This window comes from Ochotona curzoniae, unplaced genomic scaffold, assembly GCF_017591425.1.
Source record: "Ochotona curzoniae isolate NIBS_2020 unplaced genomic scaffold, NIBS_Ocur_1.0 scaffold_3223, whole genome shotgun sequence".
In the NCBI taxonomy this organism is placed as follows: domain Eukaryota; kingdom Metazoa; phylum Chordata; class Mammalia; order Lagomorpha; family Ochotonidae; genus Ochotona; species Ochotona curzoniae.
This window is the reverse complement of record NW_024467108.1, coordinates 13,134,305-13,147,721: the sequence shown is the minus strand read 5'-3', so window position 1 is coordinate 13,147,721 and position 13,417 is coordinate 13,134,305. Positions and strand designations below refer to the sequence as shown.

Sequence of the window (13,417 nt, the reverse complement as noted above, 5' to 3'; positions counted from 1 at the left end):
GTTCTTCATGATCAGAACTGGAAGAATTCATTGGAAGGCTACAAGAAATTAGAATTCAGTGGTCTTCCACTCATTAGGAAGTAATACTTTTCCTTGAGATTACCAAGTCCGTTGCTGATATTAGACCTCCTTCAGCCGAGTCAAGGAACCAGAGAAAGGCAGGGAATTAACCCTGGTCCCCTTTCACCTCCACTTCCCAAATAGCTCCACAGATTATCCTCTATAAGAATCTTTGTGAACGACATTCCAATTGAGTTTAAAAAAGAATCCAAGGTTAGGCAAAGTACATCTCAAGGCCAAACTTCTGCTGTCTTGGGACTGCTGAGTCTTTCTGTAAGGCAGATTCTTTCAAGTATAACTTGCATCTTATTGTTCATGGCCAAATCCAGTCATTCTGCCAACCCCTGTTCCAGTTTTGTCCAGTATCACCTGGTAATGGACGTTGGAAGAATGTGTTGTGATGAACTTCACCTAGTCTGGGTTTCTGCTCATATTGTTTCACTTTCCTGGAATAGCTTCCCTATTCATTTTTTTTTAAATAAAAATCCTGATTTTATTAACCTTCTCTGATCGTGCCATCTTCTAGAATACTACAATAATATCTGGAGATTTCATCCTATGTTACATTTTATGATTTTATGGTTTATTCACTCCACCTTGACTACAAACATTTCCCAAGGATGTAGATAATTTCTTGTCTTTCTTTTATATCTAATGACATTACTAACATAGAATCAGCCCATAACAGATGCTCATTAAATACTATTTGTTGACTAAGTTAACCCAGTTAGAAAAATCTGATAACATTCCCCTGTCCATTTGACCCAAACCAAGAGAATAACTTCAGACTAAGACAATTTCCTAACAGTTCCCTGACCACAATATCAACTATTAGTTGTGCACATATAATATTCCTATAATTGTATAATAACTTTAAATAAAAGGAGAGACTACACCTGACCCAATATTTGTTCAGGTTGACTTATACTTAAATATATTTTATTAGCACCAACTGGCATTGATATTCATGTTTGAAAGGTATATATACATTTCATATTTTAAATATAATTGTAAATATGATTCATATCCCTGACATCTGTTCGTCGAACCAAACAAACCCCACAAATAATGATGTAATGCTCTGAATTTGAATGGATCACATGTGTTTTTAATTTATTTTATTTTATATTTAATATTTTTGCATAGTTGAGAGGGATCCACACCCATGTGGGTCTCTGATAAGAGTAGGAAGGATCAAGGTACAGAGCAAGATAGGTGGGGCAAACGATTCCATTTTTTTCCTGTGTCCTCATGTGAGGTAAGTGAGGGGACCACTCCTTGCTGTCATTCTACGTTGACATCCAGGGATAAGGTAGTGTCCTTTGATTATGCCTTAGAGCCCCTGATGTGGAAAAGAGTGTTCCAAGGGTGTTATTCTTGAGTGGTTTTTGTAGTTCTGAGACATCATTGGCTTCATTGCAACAGGTTGAGAAAATGTTTCTAAGGTCTTTTGGCTGACCAGGTCTACCTTGACGTATCTGCAGGCCCAGGAACATGTTGCAAAGCTTGGCCAGGAGAGTGGTCCAACCTATTCTGCTTTCCATTCTCTCACAAAGCACAGCATATCTCCTGCTGGCCTAGATGAGCTGGCTGTCAGGTCCCCAATGTGCATCTGGCCATGCTATCTACTGCACAAACATCAGCAACTAAGGAAGCCTAGTCCCAATACATGCATTCCAAGGTCAGACCACATATATTGTGATTTTCCTTGGGGCTAGGATTTGAGTCCAGCAGCCTAGTTGGAGAGTCCCCCAAGAAACTGACTGGGATGACCTCTGACTTGATTCTTGTATGCACCAGTTAGTTCAGGATCAGGTTCATTCTGTTATCTGCACCAGCCAATGCACATACCTATGGATGCAGATGCCTGATCACCTCTACCCCCAATCCCATCTCTCATGATAACTGATGTGTGCTGTAGTCTAGCCTAGCCCAGCCCACTACAGGCTCAGTCTTAATACAAAGCAGCAGGTATAGCAGCCTAGTCAGGACTACCACAATAACCCCCACCAGGCCTGCCTCTAGCTCCAGTTTTCCCCTGTGCTGGCGTGTACTGCAGCCTAACCCCAACTGTTCTACATCACATGTGGCTCTTGTGCACACCCATGGTGCTGCAGCTTAGCTCAGCTTGTTCTGCCTCCAGACCCAGCCCACACATTTGCCAATGGGTGCTACTGTTGTGACCAGCCTGACTTGTCCCCAAACTTGCCTCTTATGTTCACCTGTAGTAGTTGCAGCCCATCAGGAAAGTGCCCACATTTCCCCAACCGAGCCTGCTCCCAGGCCCAGATCTTGCATCTGCCAGGGGTGTACTGCAGTCCAACCTGACATGACTCTCACCAAGTCCTGGCACTTGTCAGTGGATGCTGTAACCTGGTCCAGCTGGCCTACCTCTAATCTCAATTCTCATGCTCTCCAGCAGAATCAACAGCCCAGCAAGAGAGCCCTCAAGCTTCCCTAACCAGTCCACTCCCAGCTCTGGATCTTGTGTATGCCAGCATGTGCTGTGGCCCAGTCTGAGATGGCCTACCACTAGTCTCAGTAGGTGCTACAACCTGGCTCAGCCTGGGCTGCCCCTTCCCCAACCAACCCAGCTTTCACCAGCAGGTGCAGCAGTCTGGCCCAACCTAGCCCATCCCCAGCTGTCATGTGAACTGACAGATGTAGCACTCCAACCCAGTGTCTGCTGTGGACTGGCCCAGCCCAGCTCATCTCCGACACCTGGCTCACACATATGCATTAAGCAGGCTGCTTTTCTCCCAGCATGTAACATTTGCCAAGGTACAAAGTACCTAGCCAATTGTGTACAGCTGGGGTCATGTGCTATTTTTATAGAGATATTTGAGTTCACTGTGGCCAATCTATGAAAAGCCTGATTAGGAACATATAGATTTGGCACTGGAATGGGTGCCAGGCTCATGGGAAGCTGGAGGTGTGGACTTGCAGGGAGCCTGGGGATGGCACCAGTGGAGATGTGAGGGGACCTTGAGACTCATGCCCAGGCAGGTGGACCAAGCCAGGGGATGTCTTCAGATGCATGATCCTGGGTAGGGTAAAGGGAGGTGAGGGGAGAGCCCTAGGTTAGCAATGCTAGCATGGTTTGCTAGTGGACTGGGCTTGGGAGCTTTGAATGAGCTTGGATCTTGGGGTGGGCAGAGGGGTAAGGTCTCAGGCCAACATACATGCCAGGAGCTTAGAACCCTAGTGGGTGGGCAGAGCTCCAGGCCAGCACACCACACCATTGGAAGATTGGGCTTCAGAAGACTGGGCTGGGGAATGCATGTTCTCCCAGGCACAGGGACTATGGATTGCTCAGGGAAGGAGGTGATGGGATGTGCTTGAGGGAGGACTTCTGAGGGAGTATGTTGCATACAAGGAATGACTTCTGAAGGACTTTCACAGACAAGACCACTGTACTTGCAGGTAAATAAGGGGGCTAAGATAATGGTTTGGTGGAGGGAAGCTGGATGACTTTTCTGGGTCAGACTGATGCTCCCACCCACATGGGAGACCTGAGCTGGGCTAGTTGGCATGGACCACCACCAACCACCACCCAACAGTGCACACTAAAGCTAGGGCCGTATAGGGCTAGATCACAGTACCAACCAGTGAATGTCGTAGAATAGGCTGGGTAATGTTAAACTGGGCCGTGAAACAGGGCAGCATACAAGAGAACCAGGTTTGGCAGCAAATTCTGTTGGGGCTATGTGGGCCTACCCCAGTGGAATTGCAATTTCAGCTGGTTCAATCAAGAACTCGAGGTGTTGAAGGGCTGAGCTAAGCATGACAATGGAACCCACCAACACTAATGGATACTGGGGTGGGAGCAGGCTGGACTGGTCCAGGCTGCAGCACTCATAGGTGCCTCCAAGAAGAGGGTATCAGGCAGGCCAGATTGCAACATCCACCAGTTCATACAAAGGCTGAGACAGAGGAGGCTGAGTATGCCAGGCAGGGACCTAACATCTACTGCCATAAAAGAGACCTGGGTCTTGGAGTGGGTCTAGTGGAGGAATATAAGTATCTCTCCTGGTGGGCTATAGCTCCCACTGGTGAGCATGTGATGCAGGCTGGTTAGGCCAAGCAAGGTAAGGCAGCTCCACTCATCGGCAAATGTATGGGTTGGTTCTGGAAGGGAACAGACGGGCAGAGCTAGGCCAAGCTTATCCCACTGGCATGTGCAGGAGCCAGGCTGGAGTGTGGGTCATGCCAAGTAGGGTATCATATCTACTGGTTTGCATGAACCAGGGATGGGGGCAGACTGGTGAGGGGTCTAGCACCCACTGGATGAGCATTGGGTCAGTTGGGTTGAGCTAGGCTTTAGTGCCCATTGATGTGTACAAGAGCTGAATGGCACAAGGGGCAGACTAGACCAATCTGCTGCACATGCTGGCATGCACAGGAACTAGAGCTGGGGATGGGCCTGTGGGGATTACTGGGGGTCTCTCCGACTAGGCTGCAGCTCCTGCAAGAGTATATGAGGGCTAAGTGTGTGGTGGGCTGGGTTGGGATGGGCCAGGCTGGGCCATAGCATCCTTATAGTTTGAATAAGATGGGGTTGGAAACAGAACTGACCCAGCAACTGCAACTGTCAATGTGTGAGTAGGCTGATGTGGGTGACAGACTGAGCCAGACCCCGTACAGGTAAGCACACAACAAGAGTCAGGTCTGGAATCACCTCAGACAAGATTTCTTTCAGGATCCCCCCAACTGAGCCGCTGGACTCAGAACCCAAACATAAGGAGAATCATAGGATCTGTTGTCTGACAGTGGAGTGCATGTGTCAGAACTGGGTCTCTTCAGTGGCTAAGACAGAGTAGATGGGAGGTCCAGGTGCACATGGATGATACAGCAGTCCATTGTGACCTGCAGAGGACTTCTGGTACCATAGCAGAGGATGGAGGGCCAAACAAACTGGACAACTTCCCATGCCAAGTATTGACAGCAAATACCTGGGTCAATGGAGACTCTAAGGTGTACTGTGTCAACCAACAATCCTTGGAAGGATTTCCTCACCCTTGGATTGGCAAGATTGACAGCATTTCAGACCTATTGAAACCATTTGAGCAGAACCCTCGGAGCATGCTCCACATCAGGGACTCTGGAATGATATCGGGTAGCCATTCCCCATCCCTGGTTACTAATGTGGTTGAGATGCTGGATGCAGTTTCTTTGCTTCTCTCCTCCCTTTCCTCACATACGAGAGGAAGAAAAAGAAAATTTGGAGATGATCTCACCCGCTTTCATCCAATCCTCAACCCTTCCCCACCCTGATCAGTGGTCTATATGGTCCTGCATCCTTTTCAACTATGTAAACATAATTAAAAATGTAATTTAATTTTAAAAAAGATAAATGTGTTTTTTAAAAAAGAATGTAAAGATTTGATCAATTGGGATAATACCTGTAAGCACTAGCTAGTATCCCTCAATCAGTATTTTGAAACAATGGCTTGGGATGTGGTATTGCTAAGAGGGAAAAGCAGTAAAATTTACTGTCCTTTTTCTGTTACAGGTAAAAAGCTTCCTACAACTGGAGAAGTACACATTTGGGTGAAAGAATGCCTTGATCTACCACTACTAAGGGGAAACCATCTAAATTCTTTTGTTAAATGGTAACAGCATTGATGACTCTGCTGTCTGTAGTCCTGCTGGGGCCTGGGCTTTGCTGGTTGATTTTAGTTCTGTCTGTGATGCTTAAACCCATCAGTCATAATTTAAGTGAATTTACTAGAAACACTGGAGGCATGAATTAGAGGGATCTGTAACATGAATGCCCACATCCCACATCAAAGTGTCTGGATTTGAGTTTTGACTCTACTTCTGACTCCAGCTTCCTGCTAATGCACACCCTGGGAGGCAGTTGGCTCAAGTATCTGGGTCCTTACCACACTTGTAGGAGACCTACACTAAGTTCCTACTTTCTGGCGTCAGCCTGGCGCAGTCACAGTTGTTGTTAGCAGTGGGGAGTGAATCAGCACATGGGAGTTCTCTTTCTGTTTTTCAAGTATATAATTTTTCAAAAAATAATTTATATATATACATATCTTTAAAAATTTACATAGTTCCTAATGGTAGGATACTGCATTACTTTATTTCCTTTGTAAAATATGAATTCCTTCTTTTCTTTATCCCACTTCTTTTGTGGCTCATTTGTAAAGGGCTTTGACATCATATTGCCAATATTTGAAAAATGATTTGCTAAACAAATGCCTACCAAAAGTTAGCTTGTAAGAACTTAAGATAGTTTGGGTCCCTCTGACTACTTTTAGCTAAATAGGTTCTACCAGAAGATTGTTGTAGCTTTTCAAACATGTTACATATTGTTAAATATAAATGGCAATATTTATGATTTTTCCTATACCTGATCTTCATACATATTAACTGGTAATACTAAGGTAAGGTCAGTCTTTTATTCCAAGACCACTCTTAGAGCTTGCCTTAAACAAGAAACATGATCAGTTAAAGTTCATTCAATAATCGTAAATAAAACTTAAACGATTATGAAAATATGTAATTAATTATTTTAAAAGATTTTTTAAATTTAAACAGCAAAGTTACAGAGACAGATTTCCCATCCACTGGTTCACTCCTCAAAGGGCCACAACAGCCGGAGCTGGGCTGATCTGAAGCCAAGAGCTTCCTTCAGGTTTCCCACAGAGGTGCAAGGGCCCAAGGACTTGACCCATCCTCCACTGCTTCCCCACGCTGTAAACAGGAAACTAATTAGAAGTGGAGCAGCCAGGACACAAATCAGCACCCATATGGGATGGTGTGATAGGCAGAGGCTTAACCTACTACACTAAAGCATCAGACCCTGTAATTTATTCTTAAAGTCAAATCTAGCTAATTAGCAAAATTTTTAAAAATTCTATATAGCACTAATTCCTTAGGTAATATTGTAGGCAATCAAGCATGCATTCTGCTTGCATAGCTAAGAAGTCCTCAAGCAATGCCATATTAAGAACTTATTTAATGTAGACACGGAACAAGTGTTTTGCATGTTATTTAACTCTAATGTCAGCCTTACGACATCAAGCATCACTATTTCAATTTTACAGATAACAAAACAGGTTTCTTAAGGGTACAATAACTTTACTGAGAATGCACAGCCAGTACATGTCAGTCAGAATTCAAGCTAAGCATGGTGAACTCTGTCCAAAGTCTTTCTAGCATGATGTGCTTCCCCACCATACCCTTACCCCAATCACTGCCATCTCCCAACAATTTTCCCCTCCATTACTAATGTTTATAGCTGTGCTGAAGTGTGCTGAAAGCATAAGTATTCACTATCTTACCATAATGCTTTCCCAATAATGCTTCTGGTTATAGTACCATCCTTCCAGATACAAGTAGGAAAAGTCGCCAGAAGACAAGAGCTGTAGGGAAAACCACCAACCCTATTTTCAACCACACCATGGTGTATGATGGGTTCAGACCTGAAGATCTGACGGAAGCCTGTGTAGAGCTCACTGTCTGGGACCATTATAAGTTAACCAACCAGTTCTTGGGAGGTCTTCGGATTGGATTTGGAACAGGTAACATTTGATAAACTTAAATCTCCATTAGCACAATTCTTCTGGAGACACTAAAGATTGATTTGTTTGTTGGTTTTCTCTTCCTTGTGGAAAATAGTAATCTACTTCTGCTAAGTATAATGAAATGAATGACTAAAGGGTAATAAATGATAGATAAATAAATGTCAGGTTATATGCCAAGGGCTCTAGGTACAAGGAGTAATAGGGTACACCATCTGTCCTTATAGAATTTAAGTTATTTTGAATACTGGGTACAAAAAGCAAAGCCTTCATTGCTTCTACATCCTCTCCCTGACAAATATCTATGTTCATTCAAGGTAAAAGGTATGCTTTGGATTATAGTAACTAGCATTTACAAAGCACTAGCCACTGTACTGATTATTTGCATTATTTCATTTAACTCTCAAACTATTATGTAATTGCTAGCATGATCCCCAATGATGCTGATATTCTAAGAAATTAAGTAACAGAGCCGCTAAAAGAATTTAGATTTGAAAATGAGCCTCTAGATGTTCAAGTTTTAATGATACTTGCTTCGAAATCATCCAGTCCAATGCATAATCCTCCCAACTCTATGTGGCCCTAGTTGTCAACTAGCTTTTACATTAATGGGAAAAGAAATGATTGTTCTTAGAATGATGTCCATGATGAAACCACTCAGATGAATAAACAGCTCTTCCTGATATTGAGTACCAGATTTGCTCTCTTGGCGATTTTGAGACTCTTGCTGTCTTCCACTGGTGATTAGGAAATGACCTTCCCTACCCTCCATAATCTTCCTTTGTAAATATAAAAGTTCCTTTTTTTCAGGTAAAAGTTATGGGACTGAAGTAGATTGGATGGACTCTACGTCAGAGGAAGTTGCTCTCTGGGAGAAGATGGTAAATAGCCCCAACACTTGGATTGAAGCAACACTGCCTCTTAGGATGCTTTTGATTGCCAAGATTTCCAAATGAAAGGCCACCAGCTCCTCCCCAAGAACTATTGAACAGGTGAAATTTGACCTTGAAAATCTGACTTCATAGCAAAGCTCTTCACTTTTCATTTCTTGCCACTAATGGATACTACACAGAATGTTAAAGACCACCTGCATGTGTTTTTGATTATGAGGTCCAAGAGATTTAAATAAAACATGTAACTTCCTTGTTACTCCAACATTCAGAGAAAGCATTTGAGCAATTTTAGGAAAATGTCATTATTGCTTTGAAGAAAAGGCTGCCTCTAAAATGCTACATGTGGAGTCTTTTTAACCAGATAAATATTTGTTGGCCATTATCTGTTTCAAACTGCAATCTTGTACTAAAGTTACAAAGGCTTGCCACATGATTATTGCAAACTCTTGTGGGACTTATAAATGTGTAGGTTGTAGAAAAGTAACAAAGATATTCCTGGAGGGAAAAAAAAAGGAAAATCAGCAGAGATGAGAAGGATTCTTACCATCATAAAATGACTTACGCTGTAACCACTAAGAAAATACAGAATACCATATTACAGCAATGAGATTGAATTTACAAGCAGTATTTGTGCCTTGAAAACCTACTTTTCCTTTTTCCAGTGCTAAAGAAGTTTGCAAGTGTACTTTGGTGCCACCAACTGGTCATTAAGCAGAATTCAGTTCTTGACTTAGGCCTCAAGCTGTATTTTGTGAAGGAGTATGTTAACAATCTTAACATGATTGCTTTTCCTGTAACTTTACTACATGCAAGTGGTATAATAACTGTCAAAGACATGCTTTGCAACAAAGTTTTAATTAAAATATAAATTGTTCAATTTTACTGTACTTTCTATGTATGTATAATTTTCATTAAATATTTTATAGAACACTTAAGCCAAATAAATTATATGATTTAAAGTCTATTGAAAAATTAACCTGATTTCTATTTTGGTAATATGTTTTACATTAAGAATCCTAAAATCTGAGTTTCCAACAAAGTTAGTGAACTTCTTGGCTATATTTCTTCTGTCTATTGACATTCTGGGCATCATTTTCCCTAGGTGAGTTGCTAAGGCTATATTACTAAAAGTAGAACTTTTCTCTTTGAAAAACTAATTAAAAATCTTTGAAGATAAAATTTATTCATTTAAATTTTATTTTTATTTTTGTTTTCTTTTAAAAAGGAGGAAGAAAAAAGTTGGCAGAGAAACCTTTCTATCTGCTGCTTTATTCCTCAAATGCACACAACAACAGGGACTAAGTCAGGCTGAGGCCAGAACCCCAAAACTCCATCTGAATATCCTACAAGGGTAACTGGGGCACAAGTACTTGAGCCATCAACTGCTGCCTGCCAGAGTGCAGGTAGCTGAATAGCTGAGCATAGTAGCTGAGACCTGAACCTGACAAAGGACATGGATGTCCCAAGTAGCAACATTGTGACACATCTGCCCCAACAGTTATTCTTAAAAGAGTTTCCATGAGATGCTTTTAACAGATGCAGCATTACACCTTCATGGCCCCCAAGTAACTTGTCAGTCTTTAAGCACTGAAAAGCAAGTATTCGGTGTAGCGGTAAGGATGCTACCTGGGACATCTGCATCCCATACCCGAGTGCCTGGATTTGAGTCCCCCTCCTTCTTCTGATTCCAGCTGCCTGCTAATAATGCATACCTTGAAGGCAGCAGGTGTTCACTTAAGAACTTAGTACCCTGCCTCCCACGTGACAGACCCAGATTGACATAAAGGCTCCAGGCTCCAGCTTGACCCAGCTAGGACTGCTGCAGACATTTAAGGGAGTGAATTAGCCAATGAATGGTGTGTCTGTCTTTCTGCCTTTCAAATTAATTGATATAGAATATATAATAGAATATATACACATATACATATATGCAAACGTACATACACACACACTTTAAAAAGCACTGACTTAATGTAGGTTTGGGGACATGTGGGTGATGGACAAACATAGAATCCTACAATAAATACCCAATAACTATCAGTGGAAGCAATTAGAGTGCTTGCTTTGTTCCCCAAGCAGAATCAGATATAATTGTAAGAACAACTTACCTAACAACTTTTCCACGTTCTTCCTTTGTTCTTTGTGAGGATTATTCCAGGTAAGTTCGGTTTGCCTTCTCTGGCCTTGGGGAAAAGAAAAGAGGGCTAAGTAGAGCTATACCTCCCAGATTGGTTTGGCATGCAGTAGCAGAAGTGTTCTGTTCTGGTTTGTCCAACCTCACGGAAAAAAACTTTTTCAACCTATCAGTATCTGTTCGACCACCTCCTGGCATGTGAAGCACTATTAAGAATTGTTCTGATCCCTTGGAAAGGACTAGGATTGGCTCCTTTCTCTCATGCCCTGATCCTCAACTGCAAAATGCCAGAGTGGACATTAGAGATACTCATTCTCTGCACTGGTCTATGGCACTTTGATCTGCCTCGGAGGTCCAGGAGTATTTCATATCATATTTCTTTCAGAAAAGCAAAATGCCAATGGTGGATATAATCTCACCTGGCTGCAAGAGCTGACAGGCTTTTGTGATATGAGATATTCCTGGTAAGACCCCACTAACATGGCTAAGCAAACTGGAAGCATCTTTGTGGAGTCTGTGTTTAGGCCTTTTGGGTGGTGGCTGTTGCTTTTCTCAGAAACCCAAATGGAAATAAGCTAAAAAGAAGATTTGCTGGGGCCCAGCGCAGTGGCGCAAGTGGTTAAGGTCCTCTCCTTGCACGCCCGGGATCCCATGTGGGCGCCAGATCTATCCCAGCAGCCCCGCTTCCCTTCCAGCTCCCTGCCTGTGGCCCAGGAAAGCAGTCGAGGACAGCCCAAAGCTTTGGGAACCTGCACCCGCGTGGGAGACCCGGAAGAGGCTCCTGGCTTCGGATCGGCCTTTGCGCTCACTTGGGGAGTGAAACATCGGACGGAAGATCTTCCTCTCTGTCTCTCCTCTCTGTATATCTGCCTTTCCAATAAAAATAATAATAATAAAAAAAAAAGATTTGCTGGAAGTACCAGGTTAGCCCACAGAACTAAACAAGTACACAGGAACCTAGATTGCTGTGACAACTTGCTCCTGCAGGAACCAGGAATTCAATGTCTCTCTTCTTCCTGAAAGACAGGAAATGAGACCTGAGGCAGCTCCAGCTTCGCAGTCTCTCAGTCGAGCACTTCTCAGGTTCAAGCTTAAGAGATCTCCCCAGGAAGTTGGTGAGGATTGCATCGTATCTCCACCACTGCAGCCAGCGGAGGAGTAGATACAATTTGTCTATCTCCCCAAGTGAAAATATTTCAAAATTCCCTATTTTTAAAAAAATTGAAGTAATTGTATTTCTTTATTATTTTGTATTGGAAATTCAGATTTACAGAGAGAAGGAGAGACAGAAGGAAAAATCTTCCACCTGCTGGTTCACTCCCCAAGTAGCCACAATAGTCAGAGCTGAACCAATCCAAACCCAGGAACCAGGAGCTTCCTCTGGGTCTTCCACGCGGGTACAGGGTTCCAAGGCTTTGGGCCATCCCTTACTGCTTTCCCAGGCAACAAGCAGGAAGCTGGAAGGGAAGTGGAATAGCTGGGACATGAACCAGCGCCCAAATGGGATCTCAGCATGTACAAGATGAGAATTTTAGACACTAGGCTACTGCATCTGGCCCAGTAATTGTATTTCTAAGGATCACTTCTGATGAGGGGCCTGAGTTCTTTCCTCCCCTATGACTGCTGTGGTTTCTCTATAGGCAGTAAGGACCGTGGGACACTTCTTCCAGTGAGAACTACCCTTCTTCCTCTGTCTACATTCCCCAGGGTATTTACTTGCATATTTCTGTCATCCCATGTTCACTGTCCAACAAGAAACTTCTGAATATCTGCCTTCTCCTATAGTCTCATTGTGCTTGGGAATTGCTATCTCCTACCTCCATAAATTTCACTAGTTTGTTTCATAAAACAAATGTCCCCACAAATGTGACCCAGTTATAGAACATTTCCTTTATTTTTGGCTGACTTGTTTCCAAAATAACTGGTTTTCCCTTAGCCATGCAAAAATAATAATCTACCCCCATACCGGATTTCACATGATTGTTCCTCTACCTTCTTATAAATGTCTCTATTTCTAAAGCCATGTGCCGTTCAGTTACATCAGGCAAGGAGTGAATGTGGTCAAGTGGCCTCCAGAGCCAAATAGCTTATTTGAATTCTTTTTGAATTATTTAGTAGCTGTGTGACCTTGGGCAAGCTGTCTAACTTATGTCTCATCTACTTGAAGGGAAAATTGTACCTACCCTGGAAAAGTAAATGAATGAATATTAAGTATTCATGTTTAGCATTGAGCGGATGTTTGCTATTTTGGTTATCCTCTCCTGATGATCAACTCCCATCCTCCCCAGTTCATCTCATTTGTTGAGGAATCCCACTCCACAACTTTTGACTGTTCAGCAAACACTTGGCTTATCCTTGACCTGCTCAGTCTGAATGCTGCTAATCTCTTCCTTTCAGCCACACACAGCCCCAACCTCAATATAACTGAGAACTATCCTGCCTCTAACGTTTTAAATTCAAACATCCTCTAACCAAAATCTTCAATGCTTGCAGCTTTTAGTTCATTATTCTGTAATGTCTACTCATATTCTTTTTTTTAAAGATTTATTTTTATTGTTTTTTCATTGGAAAGGCAGATATACAGAGAGGAGAGACAGAGAGGAAGATCTTCCGTCCGATGATTCATTCCCCAAGTGAACGCAAAGGCCGATCCGAAGCCAGGAGCCTCTTCCGGGTCTCCCACGCGGGTGCAGGTTCCCAAAGCTTTGGGCTGTCCTCGACTGCTTTCCTGGGCCACAGGCATGAGCTGGAAGGGAAGCGGGGCTGCCGGGATTAGAACCGGTGCCCATACGGGA

General features: G+C 43.0%; 1 protein-coding gene across 3 annotated transcripts in view; it reads left to right on the top strand.

Annotated features, from left to right (window-relative positions):
- SYTL2 (synaptotagmin like 2) overlaps window positions 1–9,034 on the top strand; it is a 171,045-nt gene extending 162,011 nt beyond the window's left edge. For all 3 annotated transcript variants that reach the window (XM_040964126.1, XM_040964127.1, XM_040964128.1), the window contains 3 exons: window positions 5,573–5,672; window positions 7,390–7,595; window positions 8,406–9,034. In XM_040964126.1, coding sequence (XP_040820060.1) covers window positions 5,573–5,672; window positions 7,390–7,595; window positions 8,406–8,551 — 452 coding nt within the window. In that variant the 3' untranslated portion in view covers window positions 8,552–9,034. The remainder of the gene's footprint in view (window positions 1–5,572; window positions 5,673–7,389; window positions 7,596–8,405) is intronic.
- Window positions 9,035–13,417: the final 4,383 nt, after the last annotated feature.